At 44.3% G+C, this 18,129-nt stretch overlaps 2 protein-coding genes across 3 annotated transcripts; both read right to left on the bottom strand.

Annotated features, from left to right (window-relative positions):
• Window positions 1–337: 337 nt before the first annotated feature.
• LOC133154454 (protein-lysine 6-oxidase-like) lies at window positions 338–4,848 on the bottom strand. Its single transcript, XM_061279209.1, has 7 exons — window positions 3,129–4,848; window positions 2,702–2,810; window positions 2,304–2,435; window positions 1,741–1,897; window positions 1,567–1,662; window positions 996–1,133; window positions 338–461 (listed from the first exon to the last, which is right to left on the bottom strand). Exons 1-6 carry the CDS (start codon window positions 3,706–3,708, stop codon window positions 1,014–1,016), a joined length of 1,194 nt encoding a protein of 397 aa, XP_061135193.1. The 5' UTR covers window positions 3,709–4,848; the 3' UTR covers window positions 338–461; window positions 996–1,013.
• An 839-nt stretch (window positions 4,849–5,687) lies between these two features.
• On the bottom strand, window positions 5,688–15,015 carry ddr2l (discoidin domain receptor family, member 2, like). Of its 2 annotated transcripts, none has more exons than XM_061279074.1 (18): window positions 14,796–15,015; window positions 13,275–13,358; window positions 13,056–13,158; window positions 12,907–12,982; window positions 12,659–12,808; window positions 12,253–12,397; window positions 12,078–12,183; window positions 11,371–11,560; window positions 10,673–10,919; window positions 10,526–10,591; window positions 10,304–10,446; window positions 9,980–10,076; window positions 9,743–9,859; window positions 8,652–9,039; window positions 8,354–8,551; window positions 8,011–8,245; window positions 7,677–7,826; window positions 5,688–7,478 (listed from the first exon to the last, which is right to left on the bottom strand). In XM_061279074.1, exons 2-18 carry the CDS (start codon window positions 13,333–13,335, stop codon window positions 7,344–7,346), a joined length of 2,607 nt encoding a protein of 868 aa, XP_061135058.1. In that variant the 5' UTR covers window positions 13,336–13,358; window positions 14,796–15,015; the 3' UTR covers window positions 5,688–7,343. The 2 variants fall into 2 exon arrangements, with proteins under 2 accessions (XP_061135058.1, XP_061135059.1); XM_061279075.1 differs by lacking the exon at window positions 14,796–15,015 and adding an exon at window positions 13,546–14,299.
• Between the last annotated feature and the right edge of the window lie 3,114 nt (window positions 15,016–18,129).

The raw sequence follows: 18,129 nt of genomic DNA, 5'->3' as shown, positions 1-18,129 counted from the left end.
GACTCTTTCATTTAAGTGCGTAGGGTTGTGGCGTTTAATAAATACAATAGTTGAACGTGAATGATGCGGAATTTAACATGTTTGGTGCGACATTCCAGTTTGCCTCCTTTCTTGCTGTAAATTTAAGAGATTATAATTACAATTTAGCTTCATGAAAGTATAATTATGGCAGTTTATGAAACTATAATTACACTACATAATGACAGCCTGTCTGTCGAAGAGACTTTCACAGAAATGCGCAGCAGTACCGCCCTTTAGTGGCCAATGTGGAAAACAACAACAACGCAACGATGAGCGGCCATCTTTAGTGACGTCATGGCAAGAAGGACTCAAGAATAGCAGCTTTAAATTTAATTGATGGTCATTTAAAATTCAAATTAAATACAATACAGTACATGTTGGTGTTTGTCGAGGTTTGAAAATGATCTGAATGTTTTTAACACCAAGATGAATCTCAGCTCCTGAAAGATCAGCAAAAAAAAAAAAAAAAGTTTTACTTCTTTTTACACTTTTAGCTATGACACTTGATGTTTCAGACTAAACTAGATCTGATTTGTGTAGACTGGATTAAACTGCACTGGACAAGATGAAACTAGAAAAACGACCATAAAGGACTAGGTTAAACTCATTTAACTCATATTTAACTAATCTACACCATCTTGAACTGGAATTAACTAGATCATACTCCATTAGATTACTATGATCTAGACTAGATTACAGTTAATTAAACTCCTGTGAACTAGAGTAGTTTAATTCAGTCTAATCTAGATTTGACTGCAATAAACTGCGCTAGGTTAGATTAAACTAGTCCACACTAGATTAAAGTGGATTAAAATGGATCAAAATAGATGGGACATGAAATGATTAAACTGGGTTCGACTTTATAGAACTAGACTACACAAGATTAATTTGGACAGGACAAGAATGCACTACAATACAATAGATTGGTACACTAGTTTAAACTGGACTGGACTATTTTAAATGGAATAAATTACATCATGATGTTTCCTTCCTTATGTTGTGGTCTTGCATGCCGACATGTGGGCGGCGTTTCCCGTGTAGTGGACATCACAGTGGACCACGTTGTTGGCAAAGTTTGATTCCTGAACTCTTTGCTTGGGATTTACGGTCACCTGACAATCAAAACAAAACAAGACAAACATCAACGCACTCAACCATCGTACCATGTGGCTAATGTCAAAAGCACAAGTTAACTATTGTTTTCACGTTTGACTCGCTTGACTTCATGGTTTGATTGTTCTGATGTCTGACTACTGTCTTTAAAGTAAAAAAAAAAAAACGGAGTTGAGGTCGATTAAATACACAAGTTGATATCTAGAATGGGACAAATTGGATGAAATTAGATTGAACTGGTCAAGTACGGATTACACTGGATCAAACTGGACTACACAAGTTTATACTGGTCATGACTAAATTCACAAACTTTTATTTTATTTTAAGCAGACCTAGACAAGATCGAAATGATCTAGCTTTGGTTGAAGTGCTCTAGATCAAATTGAACTAGACTAGTATATACTGGTTCAGAATAAATTACACAACTCAGACCCTGAGTTTGTATCTTCCTGGAGCCACGTCGGTGATGTCGATCCACTGGCAGTCAATGTCAGCGTTGTATGTGTCGTAACAGCCCGGACTCAAACCCTGAACACGCACGCAGAGGAATGGCATGTCAGACTCTGTGTCTGAAGAAGACGCGACCAGGTGAAACGATACAATCACCTGCGTGTGCGAGGTGCAAGCGTATCTCCGGTAGTATCCCGCCTCGCAGGAAGTGTCCTCCAGGCAGAAGCTGGCCTTATGTCCTTCCGCCATCGCCTTGTTGGTGTCGGCGTCCACCAGCTCGTACAGACTAAAATCATCCATGCTGTGAAAGTGACTGACGCAGCCCGCAGATCAGATTAGACCAGATAGAATATTTTGGACAAAACTAGTAATACTGTATATCTTAAACTAGACTTGATTTAACTAGAATACATTCGAGCAGACTGGACCGGATTACTACATTGGGTATGAATGGACTGAAGGAGATTTGGTTCAACTGGATGACAGGTGACAAAGTGCGATTTGAATCTAATTTACAGTTCACAAAGTAGTTCTAAGTGGACAGAATTTGGTGATTAAACTGGACTATACTAGATCCCACCGGTCTTTACCAGTCTGCTTCCCGAGAAGCATTGTGGGGTCACAACATTGGGCATATCCTCCAGTCTTCTCTACTCACTACACATTCCAACAACACTACAAAATGACCTGCGCCCCCTAGTGGCTTTAGTTGTTCGTACTTGTGACAGCTGTGCCACTCCCAGGAGTACGGAGCTTTGTTGGGCAGAAAGTCAGCGGTTCCCTGGTTCTTCACACGCTGAGGGAACCTCAGCAGAACTCTGGTGTCGTAATCTCCGGCAGACCTCGCAGAACTCCGCCACAACAACAAGACAAGCTAGCAGTTAGCTTGGCATTCAACACCCAAGAGACTCGCTCACTGGTAGCACGTCGAGGGCACGTCTTTACTGGGGATTGGATTTATGTAAACTGGATTTGACGAAATAGACAAATTAATTGAGGCGATTCACTGATTCAGACTGGATCAAATTGAATTCAAGTCGATTTTTGAGTTCAAAGCGGACAGAAGCCATTTTCCACAGGATGAAATTGTTTTGTGTCGTAGGGTAGTGTGTCTCACGAGGCCAGGCAGTTCTCCTCAGCTGCGCAGCGTAGGTTGTACATGGGAATTCTGTGTATGTAGGAGCCAACTTGGATGTGGTATGCATCAGGAACCAGATCGGGAAGACCTGTGTGAAGTGATACGTAAACAAGAAATAATTATGCACTGTAATCATTTCCAAACAAGATCTGTATTGGTGAATCAGTTGGCTTCACGTTGTTTTGTTATACTGTGGTCAGGTCAGGTCTGTTTGGTTTTGTTTAATTTGGTACACTTCACTTTCTTCAAATCAGCCCATCATACAATCACCATGTGCCGCTTTGTGTGTATACAACTAGCACTCTGCCCCCTAGTGGACTGGAAGCCTCTTCTTAGCAAGGGGAATCATCTTGTCTGACCTTTCAAGCCATAATGATACATTTGATATCCAAAAGACATTTCTCACCATTCTGGTGGTACCTGGTTCCATACCCCTGCCAGTGTCGGGTCCATGCCCTGGGTCTGTAGTAGGAGTTGTAGTAGTTGTGGTATGGATAGTAGTTGGACATCTTGTACGGGTTGTACGGATCATCTCCGACCATCCTGTCCTCTGCAGACTCTGGTCTTGGGGTTGCACTTAAGTCTGATTTTAGTGGCGATCGCCGACGCGCTGTAGCTCGTAACTGCGCTGCCCCATGAGTCGCTGGCATCCGTGGGACAGCTGGGATTGCGGCAGAGGTCTCGTTACCTCTGCCAAGTAGCACCACACCGCTACCGGAAGAGCTCCTGCTCCGTGTAGGAGGCTGGTAGCGGGACCCCCGACTCAAGATGCTGAAGACTTGCCCGTTGTGGCGCCAAGTCAACCCCCGCGTCAACCCTCCTGTCGCCGCCTGTGCCGCATGCTGCTTCTGCTGAGCGCCGCTTCCACTTCCTGTCGGTGGAGAACAGCAGAAGAACACAAAGACGGCCACAGGAACGTACTTCATCCTCTGCTTCTTCTTGTTCTTGTGCTGGAGTATGCAGCTCGCATGAAGTCTGAGGAGCATGTGTGTGCGAGTGTGTGTTGTAGGGGAGGAGTTACCTCAGCTTCCATGAAACAAAGAAAATTGACAATAACCTTTTATAAATAGAATACAAAACTGAAGTCGGCAAGTCATAATTGTCAAGTTTTTGAAGTCCCTCTGAGTGAACATTTTCAAATTATGCACTACAGAGAAGACAAGCCCCGCCAAATTTCAACAGTTAAAACAAAATTGCCTTGTCTGTAAAGTGAAACCACTGTCAACGGTCAAATACAAATGCTAATACCAAAAACATGCATGCTATTTCATCTAGCAACTTTATTAAGCCAAAACAACCTAACAGTGAGTCCCAAAAATATATCACAGGTTAGCTGAGATATTTTCAGCTAGCTCATACGCGAACAAGCTACTGGGGCTGCTTCTGACTGGCGACGCAGTCGTCCATGACTTCACCACCTTGCTTGGAATTTGAAGTATTGACAGCAAGATGTTCTGTCACCCGCGACATCCTGAGAAGATGCATTTCCTGGGTACGGCCATTGTTAGCTAATTAGCTAAATGCTTGCTGCAGTTTAGCAGTAGAAATGCACAATAAAGGAGTAATCATTACACACAACTATTTTTTGACTTCCAGAAAATACAAGTAACCATCATAAACGATAAAACAGAACTAGGGACATTTATTTGCAACTTTCCCAACACCACAGGAGTTGAAGGTGCACTTCAGGGACAATATCATTTCTAGAGTAAAAACATGGACGTCGTAACGGTCGCTGCTTGGGCCCTGAATAAGACCAATCTAATGCGGCCCCACATCTTGCGCAACATGCCACGTAGCGCCACTAATTCTAGCCGAAGCTGGAAGGAACCGAATGAAGAGCAACGGCAGATCGAGGGGAGAAAAGAAAGGAGTGGATCAGGTTTGTTTTCCAACTTCCCACCTAGTGTGCATCTGGTCCTCCTCATGTGGGAGGAGTGACTCCATGATGATGAAGACATTTTGTTGTCATTGGGTTTGCATCAATCTGCAAGGAGAGATGATTGACAGGCCGGCCAGAAGAAGAAAAATTGAAATTGTTGAAGCTGCCTGGTGAATGTTGATCCTCAGGTAAATCGGCAAGTTATTTTCTTTTCTTGGGCTTCTTTTTTTTATTGGGGAGGCCCTTCACTTCTATGAACGCCCCCCCCCCCCCACTCCCACCCATGCCCCCTGCTGGAAATGCAGGATGCTTTAAAAGTAAAGATGAAATTGAAGCACTTTCCTCCACCCACCCACTGGCATGCTGTAAAACACACACGTGCATGCACGCACACACATACATAATGTACACATGCATTAACATGTGTGTAATCTCCAGTTTTTTTGATACTGAGTGAGAATCTAGGAATATTGATAAAGGAGTATTGCATTACATTTTAGTGCGTTATGTGTGGGTGTGAATTATGTGAGGGCCTCAAACTAAAAAAAAAAATCATTTCTTTTTAACACAGATTGGCAAATGGTTGTGGAACGTTTGTCCCCTGCTAAACGCCATTTTGCCGTATCCATAAAACAATCCAGTAAAAGACAGTTGTGATTGTGAAAAAAATTCCTGATGGCATTTAACAGTCGACAGTTCACGGGGTGCATTTGTGAGTTAGCGTTAGCCGCTAGCAGCGCACGCTCTTAAAGTTGTAAAGTTTAATAAGCATCTGGTGAACATGAAAGGCTCGGTAGCTTGTCCAATAGGAAGCAGGTGTGCAGGGCCGTAATGAGGGGGCCCGGTGGGTGAGAGGGCCTACCCCCCCCTGTGTGCCAGGCACGTAAAGGCATGCTAACATCAGACAATAGCTGCGGCAATTTGCTACGTGTAGGAAAAACTTCTTATGAGCCATCACGGCCGATAAAAACACGTTTAAGACCAGGGTGGGACCAGGGAACGGCAGTGAGCCAATGACAGAACGGGTTACCCTGACTCGGCATCGACGATTTCATGTCAACACAAATACAGCCATGTAGGGAATGAGGGGAAACTGCCACTGAGCGGGCCACTTATTTATTCAAGAAGTAAACAAAGAGGGCAGGTTACAAAGTTTGTGGTGATCTATTAAAAGTGTCTATGTACAAAAAAAATGGTGGCCCACATAACATGAAGCTGGAAATAATCTAAATAAGGAAAACAACTGATTGTTAGCCAGTCACTCAGTTTTGCATCACTTCTCGTTGCATTCTCTCGGGGACAAACCGAAGCAAAGCATTCTGGGAAATGGACTTATTGACATTTAGCATGAAGCTTAGAATGTAGCCTAGGTCTCGTGAATCCCCAAATTGGTAAACAGAAAAACCCACAAACAAGTAACAATAGGATAAAAGTGTAACAAAACAAATCATCAAAAAATGCTAATATTTTTCTTTTCACGTCAAGATGATGGTGACGTTTTATGTTAAATAAATGTTTGAACATTTTTACTACACAATGGAGGAAAGCTATCCACTTAGCAAGCGAGCTAGCAGCTGATACTACTCGGAACATTTTATTTTTTTGCAACAAACTCCAGTAGTCGACTCTGAGCTTAAAGTGGATGTTCACTATCAAATAACTTTTTGTTTTTTGAAAACTGTGGACATGCGTGTTATAACATGCTAACTAGCTAGTTCTTTAAAGCCGACAATTTGTTTTAACAAAAAGTCAAACTTTGACGTTTTGAATTTGTCATTACTAACAAGTGAGCTGTGATGCTACTCACTAGCTTGAGCTAATGGTCACAAGAACCTGATGGACTCACATTGAATATGTAGCGGTGAAGGAACTAGCCAATAGGCTGAGATAGCGAGTGTGGTAGGAATAGCATTTTGTTAAACTTGTTGTTGCTAACCAGCTAGCGGTGAAGCCTGAGCAAGTGTGTGAGCAAGGAAAGTAAGCCAAAGAAGACGAATGGGTTAGTGAAATGTTGAACAAGTCGCTGCTAACATGCTAGCAATAATGCTAGCCAAATTATCGCTGTTAACAAGCTAGCTGTGAAGCTAACCACTAGTCTGCACTAAGAAATGGATTAGTGGTTAGTATTACACTTGATTTGCTGTTGCGAATAAGCCTAGGAAATGGAACTAAAAATAAACAAAAGGTTAGCATCATGTTGCATTTGTCAGCTATTGAATGAGTGAGTGTAATGTTTGCTGCACTAAACAAACAACATTTTAGTGTTCTTAGCTAATAAATGATCCGATTTGACACAAGTAAATGTGGTCACGTGTTTTACATTTGAGATGGCAAGAACATATAAAGTGGAAAGTGTTGCTACAACACGTGTGTTACACAAAGACGACAACAACAGTGACGAAATGAAACTTAAAACTTTGACCCTCCTCTGAGCTCCAGTGTGCTTAGAACACAAACAGAAAGTAATAATAACGGACAGCACGCACGCGCAAATGGACACACGCACACACACACACACAGTGCTTTCTTGATGAGAAGGACCACAGGGATGAGAGGATGGTTTTTGAGGGCCAAAAAGCCACACCAAAAAAAAAAGGTACAAAATAAAATATAAAATGATTTGAAAAGTTTGGTTGAAAAGAAGTTGGAAAAAGTTTGAAATGTTTCTCCCCAGACTTTTTGTTTCCATTCATCTCCTCTTGCCTTGTGGGGAGGTCCTCTGAGTCGTAGTCCCCGGGGTCACTGGTTGACGTGGGGCCTCAGGGCCTGGTAGAGACCCTCAAAGGAGGGTCTGTCCGGGATGTCTCGCCTCCAGCAACGCATCATCAGCTCAAAGAGGGAGGGGGGGCAGAGCGGAGGAGCGTACAGGAACACCTATTGAGAAGGGGGTTCAGGTCAGGGGTCGGTTTAGTCAAGGTACACAAATGTGCGTGTTTGCTGGTCAGCATGCCGTGGATTGCTCTTGCCCGTCTTAGAGGTGATTTACGTCGCCAATGGCGTCTATGATAAGAAGCCGCTCTGGGAGGGGCTTTAGCATTGTGGACCCACGCTGCGGGCTGCGATTGCTCTGACCTGTCTGCCCTGGTTCCTGAAGAACTCTCCAGTGTTGGCTATGACCTGTTGGTCCGTCAGCAGGCTGTAAGGTTGCTCTTTGCACAGCGTGAAGATCTCCCACAAGGTTACCCCGAACGCCCACACGTCGCTGGAAGTCGTGAACTTGCCCTGGGTAGAGGTCACAGAGAGGGTCACAGAGGTCAGAGGGCGAAGACTCACCATCGGTCGGCCTATTATTTTGTGGTCTGTTGCTTTTGGGTGAATAAGAGAACTGCTGAGCAGATTTTCACCTAAACTGCCCATTCATACGAAATGAAGTGATGGGTTGAGAAAGGACGGGTGAGGCGCTCACCAGCAGGATGCTCTCCCAGGCCATCCAGCGAATGGGCAGCACGGCCCGCCCTTGGATGCGGTAGTAGTCGCTGCTGTAGAGGTTCCGGCTCATCCCGAAGTCGGCGATCTTGATAGTGAGGCGGCGGTCCAGCAGGCAGTTTCTGGTGGCCAGGTCGCGGTGCACGAAGTTCAGCGAGGCCAAGTATCTCATGCCTGAAGAGATCTGCACGGACATGTGCAGCAGGTCCGCCAGGCTGCCGGGGACCACGTGGAGCGAAAGGTGACACGAGGCTGGGTCAACTTTTTGTGCTGGAGGACCACATTGAATTATAATTAAATCACATTGACTTGAAAAGGCTCACCTGACGGAGGGTATGTTGTTGGCGTGCGTGAGCGTGCTCTCCATCTCACGCTGCGACAGGAACATATTAAGGTCTCCGTTCTCCATGTACTCCGTCACCATGCACAGCGGGTCGGACGTCACGCACACGCACAGCAGTCGGATGATGTTGGCGTCGTTCAGCCGCGACATGATCTTGATCTCCTTCAGAAAGTCGTTCCTGCGGGCATTGGGCCGAAAGCTCGTCATCATTTACCGATACAATAATTGACAGTAAATTTGAAACCCAACTGTACTTTGATTGCCAAGTGTGATCGTACCTGGCCTGGCTTGTGGCGTCTGCCCTAAGTTGCTTAACTGCCACCAATGTGGCGCGCCTATTTTGGTCCCGCCCAGCCGCACCCCCTTCATCCTCCTCCTCGCCAAGAAAGCCGGCCAGTCCCTGGGCCTCACACAGGTGCACTTCACCAAACTGTCCCTCGCCAAGCTTTTCGCGGAAGATCAGCTGTTGCCGCGGGAACTCGGAGGCGGAGATGTCCTTGCGTGTCAGGGAGTCGACGGTGAGGGCAGGCACGGCGTACATGTTGCTGCCCGTCACACCCTGCAGACGCACGATGTCCGTCTCGGCGTAGTGCGGCGCGTTGCTATGGAAACACTGGTGCGGCGTGCACTGTGTCACGTCGGGCTCGGCGTAGCCGCCGCCGCACGCTGCCGCCGGAAAACACGAATGATGGCGTTATCGTTGGAATGAAATGCTAAAAGCGGTGCTTCTTTCTCAACTGTGTCACCTTTGGGTGCAGCAGGCTGAGGTCATGTGACAGGAAGTCAGCGTTAGGAGACTGGAGAAGAAAAGGCGGGAAAAGAAGAGGAAGAAGAAGGCGGCTGTGTTTGGAATCACTCACGAATTGCTATACAGCGCTCCCCCATTTACATCCCACTGAAGTTTATGATCACTGTAACATTTATGCTCATCTTCATGAATCCATTACTGGTTTTTCGCATCATGTTAGCGTTAAGATATTAAGGCACTTGAAAATGATGGCTTCATTGAACATATTGACGTTCAAGTATATGATTTCATTCGTCTTTTGGTTCATATTTTGGTCTAATTATAACCTTCAACTGACCATGCTTTGCCTTCTCAATGATTTCAAAAGTCTACACACCCCCTACTGACGCACCAGGCTTTTGAGATATAAAAACGTGAAACAGAGATAAATGACATTTTATTGCAAACTACCACCTATGGCACTCAACTGAAGAAAAACTTTTAGCTTTTTGTACCGACCATTGTTCTTTTTCCACAGCCCTTACATCAAGCGTACTACAAAATGGCCTACACGCAATCTAGTGGACGCGGAGTGATTCCCAACACAGGCGAAGAAGTCAAGTGAAGCAGCATGTGGCTGACCTGAGGCTTCTGCGCTCTGCGAGAGTTCAGGCAGTTTGTTCCGGAGTGCCTCAGGGTTCTGGTACTGAGGATCCAATAAGAAGACTCGCTCATAGTGGGGGTCCGACTGGACCAGGCCTAGAGGTCATTATTGTAAATAAAACATCATATTCCATATACTAAATCACATCTTGGGGGGCTGGACAATGGGCGGGGTTTACACAACATACAGTTGATCCCGTCCACCCAGTGGCTTACCAGCGCGGGGGGGCACAGGTGGGGTTTGCAGGATGATGGTGTCGCTGCAGGATGACAGCCGTACCGTCATCTCCTCCCCCAGGATCCTGCGAGGACCCTGCAGGGAGGAAACCTCCATACATGAATCGATCACGCCTTGAGCCGGTTGATAGTATAGGATAAGCGTGCCCACCATATTGAATGTGTCAAGTCAATGAACTGAATTTTATCATACAACAACACATAAAATGCACAAAGACAGCTAACAATAAATTATGATAAATATTAACATGTAAATATTGAATGTTTAATCTGTTTCGAAAACAGATTTTTAATCCTACTCACCTTTTCCAGAACTTTACACACGTACTGACACCACAGGATGAGGAAGATGATGATGACCAGGAGCAGGATGATGCTCACCAGGCAGCCAATCAGGATGGGCGCGTTACTGTTGCCGGGCGCTACGCTGGCAGACGGGTCGGCGGCTAGCCGGGACACGACAAACAAGAGGATAAAGGGGATGACGGCAGGAATTTGAAGTAGGAAAGCGTTGGAAGGTCATACCCGATATGGACGGGACCGTGCTGGAATCGCTGACGGACGGCGGAGTCACCGCCATTGATGCATCTTCTGATGACGAACGGAGAAATACCTCAATGCGTGTGTTTGTATGTGAGCTTCGTAATATGTGCGAGTGTGTGTCTGTGTTACCCGACTGGAAGGAAACTTCGCTGAACATCATCCAGGTGTCTGCAAAGGAAAAGCGACAACGCAGCGCGGTGGCAGCGCGGCGCTCCAGCGGCACGGTCACGTATCGAGCGCTTGGGTTCCGGTCGTCCAGAACCGTGTGGAATACCACAGGCTCGGCCTCCCACATGGACAAGGGCCGGGGCTTGAACCAGCACGACACTGATGAGAAGATCTTCACACCGCGGGAAAACATGTTGTTACTGTGGACCTGGCAGGAAGCAAAGAAAAGAGAGTGAGCAAGACGTACACAAGAAACGAAAGGATCCTTTTTTTTCAAAATAAGAGTGAATATTGTGAATGTTTTTCTAAATAAAACAAAGAAAGTAGGAAAAGGTTTCAAAATAAAAATCGTATAGCACACAAAGTAGACAAATTTGCGTAGGTTTTCAATGTCTTCAAGTGAGACAGCGCATACATGGTTAAGGAGATTTTTCAGAATAAGAGTGGTAGTATACAACGGAAGAAAACAATCAGGAAAAATAGTTTTCACCGAGTAAGAAGATTTTTTTTTATTGTGAACCTACACAAAACAATCGTAAGAAACGTTTTCAGTACATCGGGTGACATTAAGGCACATCGGGAAAAAGATAATCATTGCAAATAAGTCAAGATAAAATAAATCAAGCAAGTGAATTAAGTATTTCAAAATAAGAGCATACCTTCATTGAGGTGAAGTTCCTCTGCCGATCAAAAACAAAATCCATCTCCACGCTCTGGTCTGCTCCCATGGAGTAGTTCCTCCAGCCCAGATAGTCGTACCCTGGCCGCACGTGGTACTGACGAGTCAACAGAAAGTCGTCCAGCCCAATCACGCCGTCCGTCAGCTGGCCCAGACCGCCGGACAACTTCCTGATGGCATGAGAGCGCTTGGTCACAGAGATGCAGGCATGTGACATGACCGCCAAACTTTAATTGGTCAAAAGGAAGCATAATCAGCAATCATTTTATTAGCGTGTTAGGATATAGTTTCAATTTTAGCGAGACGAATTTTAGCATTTTTAAATCAAGCATGTTAGTACGGTAACATGACATCATATTGACATGTAGCATTTTAGAATGAAAGTAATGGACGCCCAGCTAAAAAAAAAAAAAAAAGGCAATTAATTGCTCACGGAAAGCCCAACATTTTTTATTTTTTTCTGATGCATCTTATAATCAGTTGCGGCATTTCGTCCAGAAATACCATCGTTTGAAATGAATCAAACTTTAGGCAGTTTTGGAAGTGAAACAAAGTTTTTTAATGAAAGGCCCTTTCGTGATTTTTGCAGCCATTTTGGTCAAGCGGTTAAAAAGAAAGAATGAAGCATATTCCATTATCATGCAAGCACATGAAGCAGGCCTACGCATTAGGAGCGAGTCAACCCACCTCTTCTGGTGGGTGCCGTCGTAGGTGGAGTCGTTGAGGACGGCGGTGGGAAGGCCTGGCTGCGTCATCAGCTGCCCTTCGGGAGCGCTGTACGAAATCAGACCGTCTGAGGACCACAAACGCAAAAGGTCAACCGCCATCATGTGCAAAGACGCTCCACGTGGGCGTGGCCTACCATCCCAGGGGCAGCCGTACAGCTCCGCCCGCATGCAGACGGTGGATAGCTCAGTGAGAGGAATCAAGCGCACCCAGCGCGTCACCACCGGAGGGTGAAGGTCGTTGATGACGGGCTCGTATGCGTTCTTGTTGCCTTCCATTACCTGTACGCACACAAACACTCGCTGTATCAGGCTCCGCCCTCAACTAGGGCTGATAGGAAGTGCTAATCTCACTTCCTGTGGTGATCATGGGCCTTGAGCACAGGCGGTGAGATTGTTTCTTTTTCCTTCCTCACATTTATCACACCGGCACACACGTCCTGTTAGGATTTTGGACGTAAACCCACACGCACGCGTACCCACACAAATACAAACAAACACGCGCGCATGTACACACGCATGCCCACACGCATGCTCACCCACCGTGCTTCCCAGGCGGTTTTTCCATGACTTCCAAACGACTCCGTCTCTGCTGTAGTTTAGGCTGTACGCTCGCGCAAACTCGATGCCGTTGCGGGCGTATCGTCCCTGAGTAGCCACCACCGTCAGAAAAATCAAACGACGCAAGTCCACCTGAAAACGTGGAAGACGTAAAGATTAGGGATCTCCGCATTGTCATTCTTGTTTCCCGGCACTCTTAAACGCAATGAGAAAGAAAACAGGAGTCCAACCTGCAGGAACTGAGAATCGGAAGCTTCCAGTTGGCCTTCAGGACACCAGGCACCGTCGCCGTCCTCGCGGTTCAACCTGAAATAAACAATCAACTTTAAAAAAGATATTTAGTCATCATATTTGCAATCCTTCAGACAATAATACTGACCTGCCGTACTGCGGTCCTGTGGTCTCGTGCCATTGGCTCGAAGCTGTGATGTCATCGTCCTTGATCCGCCCATCCTCCATGCCCAAGGCATAGCGACAGTGTGCTGCGTGCACACACACACACACACACACACACAATCCCACTCTATTTTTGCTCTTTCTTCCCCCCCGCCCCCCGCTTTATCCTTCCACTCTTCCTTTTCTTTCTGTGTGTACCTACCTGGGTCGACTTGTGCGACGGCGGCTGCGGCGTGAAGGATGAGCAGCAGGAAGAAGTGCATGATGGGCCACACACACTACATCTCTAGAAACATGCACATACAAGTAAGCTCATTAGGTGCAGGATGGAACACAGGAAAAAAAAAAAACTTCATAAGTATCAAGGACTTAATGGAACTTCAGGTGGAAACGCACCAATAGTTCCGGGAAGAGAGTTAACGTTAATATTTACAAAATTCCCTCTTAACATATTCTATAAATATTCCTCCCACCTGCACACGTAAACATGGAGGTTAGCAAGCTAGCTGTCTGCTGCGCCTCCTGGTGGACAATTGAATTGTTTGCTCGGGTTGTTACATTTTCTGCTTCTCCATTTTCCCTTCTCCGGTGCCCCCACTCGCTTTTACTCTTCCTCTCCTCAGGGGAATGTGACATGTGTTTGTGGGAGCAAAAGACTGTGATTGGCAGGAGGTGAAGTTGTTGGCGTTCCTCAACAATACCGAGAGTGTCGCCCCGGGCGACCAATACGCCGTCAGTGAACATGTTGCATTTCATACTTGAGGAAACTTTTCATGACATGTACAGACGAGCGTGTTGCGTTGCGTTTTGTTTTGTTGGCACGAGATTTGACATGTTGGCGCACACACGCACACAAGGAACAATGTACAAATACTTTACTCCAGTAGATTTATCAGGTATGTGTATTTAAATGAACTCATTAAGTGTCAATTGTCTTCAAAGCAGAGTTCCCGCCACACTAAGAAACATTTTATTTAAGTATTTTAGCATCTGAAAACAGATCATTATCTGTACTATCTTTGTAAGTACTTCATTCAACCTCCACTGATGACAAGAAGACTGGAAGATTTAAATGAAGAGATAAAGGCAAGCAAGCTTGAGATCTTGCCTGAGAGATGGATATGTTGGCAGAAAAACAGTCAGCAGCGATACAAAGGACTGTGAACCGGGGAGCATTAACCATGATGAGACAAAAGATTACAAGAAATAGAAGAAAACCTTATTTTGAAATTGTTCTTTTTTTTTTTTTTTGTCGTGTACTTTGACATTGAGAACCATCCGCACGACAATGAATTATGCAATGCAATGACAGCAAAATGAAGACAGATAGATAGATAGATAGATAGATAGATAGATAGATAGATAGATAGATAGATAGATAGATAGATAGATAGATAGATGTGGAGACCCAGAGCAAAACAAACAGTTATTATAGTACTACATAACTCTTGACTTCATGTTGATGACGTCATGTTATCTTAGAAAAACCGAAATCGTGTGGATTCTAAGTTAGCTGGTAACTAGAAGTTTGTGCGTGCTCATCCACGTAACCCTTCAATCACACACGCGCGGCGCGCGCCCGGGCGTGTACGTTCACAACTTTCGATAATTGTCATTAATGGACGCCAACGAGCGTACTCGTAGGGGGCATCATGCAGGCCCACCTTTGTATTTGACGTCATTATCTTTGTTGTTGTGAGGTTTTTTTTTTTTTTTTCCTTACCTGTCCACGCTCGCCTCGCGCTGCTCGATGTGCGCGTGCCCACCACGGTCGCTTGCGTGCGCGTCGACGTTGGCGTACGTGGCGGCTTCTTGAACAAAGTTTGACAGACTTTAAGAAAAGTTCTTGCGTTCAAGTTTCAGGATTGTTCGCTGAAGTTCACTTTCTGAGTGTCATGGAAGACAGACTGCTCGAGGAGAGAAGAAAAAAACAATTACCTCACTTCCGTTTTCCGAGGATGAGGCGGAAGAAGGTGCCGGTGGCCGAGGGGGTGGGAAGACCAAATCGCAACAATTTCGATAAATTTCAATATACTTTTTAATTTTTAAACTCAAATAACGATTTATTTGGTGGTTAGTCAATATTTAAGTTCTATGGGTTTTTTTCCGGAAAGAAAAACTTTTAATCTAAAATTAGCGTTTTGACACAAGATGGTAGCAGAGTGTAACATTCAAGCACTCAAGGAAATTAGCGTTTTGACACAAGATGGTAGCAGAGTGTAACATTCAGGCACTCAAAGTGTTTGCGTCTTGTCTTCTGAACGTTTTACACGTACGCACTGTGTAGTTATTGTTTCATATGGAGATGTGACTACAGAGTAAAAAGTTTCAGACTTGCAAAAAAAAAAAAAAAAAACGACCATGCAAGACCAACATGAAAGATGACTTAAGTTTATGTGGAGCAGGCTTACTTAGCTTGTTGAAAGTTGTATTTATCTTGTGCCATCTTTTCATTTTTAAAGCCCTTTTTTTTTCTTGTAGTATAAATCTGTTATGCTAGATACGTTCCATTCTTTTTTTAGTTTTTTCTTAGGTTCCTCGCGACTGACGAAAATTCACAAACTAGTGACTGTTTATTTATTTCATAGTTTATATATATTTCATTGTTTATATATATTTTGATAAATTTTATTTTTTAAAGCTGCTATCTTGTTCTGATGACAGCCAACTTTACACTCTCATTGGCTCACTGCCACATTACTCAACAGGTCAAACCTGACCTTTTAAAGTCCCACACATTCAACGTCACAAAATGCGAGGACGACCCCAAGTGGACAAAAATAATAACGGCAATAGAAAGTGTTTAAATGAGCACGGGAAAGGTTAATAAGAATATGGGGAAATATATATATATAAATTACATAATAAACATACGATGAAGAGGATCGTGATCTGTCGGGTGGAGCTCTGAAACTGCAAGTCATGTGACTTTATTTTTGTCTTTTGGGCCTCATCCTGTGTCAGACCAAAGGGGCAAAGTGCATTCATTTTGTCATGCTAGCACATGTTTTTAACCGCATGAATGTTGTTAGTGAGGAAGATGAGGAAGAGGATGGTGTGATAGTGCCCAAGCGCACACACAAAAACATACCCACGCACCAAGCACACACACACAGAGTTAAGTCATGTCGCTAGCAAAATTTGAGCCCACTAAGCGCTCCTTGTATGGCATCACGCAAACACCCTTTTGCCGTGTCCTGTTTCCTGCCAGGTGGCAAGAGGAACTTACTTTCTTTCAACATCGATCTTATCATCAAAAGAATGAGAAGAAAAGAAAAAAAACCGAGGATTCCTGTGTGCTTGCTCGCCAGGGTGCGTCCAGGGTGTGTTTCATTTGTGCACCTTAAACACAGCGTGACTAAATGTTGAGCAACAACACACACGCGCATACACATGCACAGAACTTTAGATTCATAAGCTTCGTTTTCATCACTTTCTTTATCACCTATCGTCATTTTCATCATCTCGTAATCATCAACATGAGCATTAGCATCATCATCATCATCATTCTTTATCTTCATCTACATCTTCAGTACCTACCATCATCATCATCTATTCAAATCAAATTTTTTTGTACCACCATTAATTACAAAGAAAAAAAAATCTGAAAAGAAGGGAAGAAGCCTCAAGAACGGACCACAGATGGACGGATCCCCCTTCACGGATGACCAGACCAAAAATGGATGCAGAGTTGATAACATAGTACGATGCTCAGGCTAGCTATTATGTTTTGCTCAATTACTCAAAAGACAAAACAACCCAACCAAACATTTTATGAATACCTGTGAGAAACTATGTCGGCAAACCTCATGATGGAGGAGGATGGAGTCTGTCTCTTCTTGTGTCGCAATCGTCTTTGTAATGTGTGGAGCACCTCACTGACATCATCAGCATTTCTGTTCATGTGGGAAGCAAGACAACAATATGTGTCGGACCGTTGTGGTGTCTGTCAACTCCCTGTGACTAAAGAGACAGCGAGACATTCCCACGAGACTTCCTGACATTCTCCACATTCCTTACGTGCTCTTCAAAGCTTCGGAATGACAAATATGCGTGTTGAAATAATACGTACAAGGCGCGACACTACCGATACTTAGCTCATTTAGAAAGTATCTTGTGTTAGCTGGTTATCGTAATGATTGCAAGATTGATTCATTGAAGTTGTAATGTGTGTTTGTGTCCTGTTTACTAAACGATGTATTGTGGGTTCACATATGCTAATGTGCTAGCATGTTAGAGTCCACGACAATGTCTCGTCCTGTAACACTTCAGCAAACATAATTTGTTAAATCATGCTAATAATGATAAAGATGGGTGCTTTTTTGTGTTTTCTAGCATGGAAGGAGTTACACAAAAAAAGATGGCTACGAAGGATTTTGGGTGATGTTTTCTTGTGTGATAGCATTTGTTAACATGTTAGCATGTTTGCACAAGCACTCTTGTATGTCGTCGTCCTGCTGTGACATTTAACGCGAAAGCAATTACACAAACAATAATTGTGTTAATTGAAGCTGTAATGCGTTGGCGCCCTTTTTTGCCCCATACACGATGTTATGTCATTTTGTTTTGCACGTCAGCATCCACTAACCTACTTCCTCCAGCTGTGACATTTACACGAACACAATTAGGTAAAACATTTTCAAACAGGTCAGGTAACAGTAATCTGTGATCTTGCCAATTTTAGTTTCCATGACCAATTTGGAATCTTTATCTTCCATTTGAATTGTCTTTTCTTTTGGTTCACCCACCAAACTAGTTTTTGATTTTTTTTTTCCTGGTTTCAGGTGTTTGATGTATTTGATGTGTTGGTGGTGGTACCTGGTAAATTTGTAAAAATATCACGGTGAGGCGTCCAGCAACTTGTGACTTAGTCAGGGAATCATCGGCTCCTACGCTTTCCAGGTCTCCTCTTTCACCCTCGACCTTTCCTCACCCTCACGATAGGAGTGACTCACGCCCCTGGAATGATGATGAGGAGGAAGTAAGACTTGGCAAGGAAGCAATTTTAACTGAAGACATTTTCACATAAACCTGCTAGTTTCTCATGTAAATGCAAT

The sequence above is a fragment of the Syngnathus typhle genome, linkage group LG5 (genome assembly GCF_033458585.1).
Source record: "Syngnathus typhle isolate RoL2023-S1 ecotype Sweden linkage group LG5, RoL_Styp_1.0, whole genome shotgun sequence".
Taxonomy (NCBI): Eukaryota; Metazoa; Chordata; class Actinopteri; order Syngnathiformes; family Syngnathidae; genus Syngnathus; species Syngnathus typhle.
The sequence above is the reverse complement of the archived record's forward strand: the minus strand, read 5'-3'. Positions and strand labels throughout refer to the sequence as shown.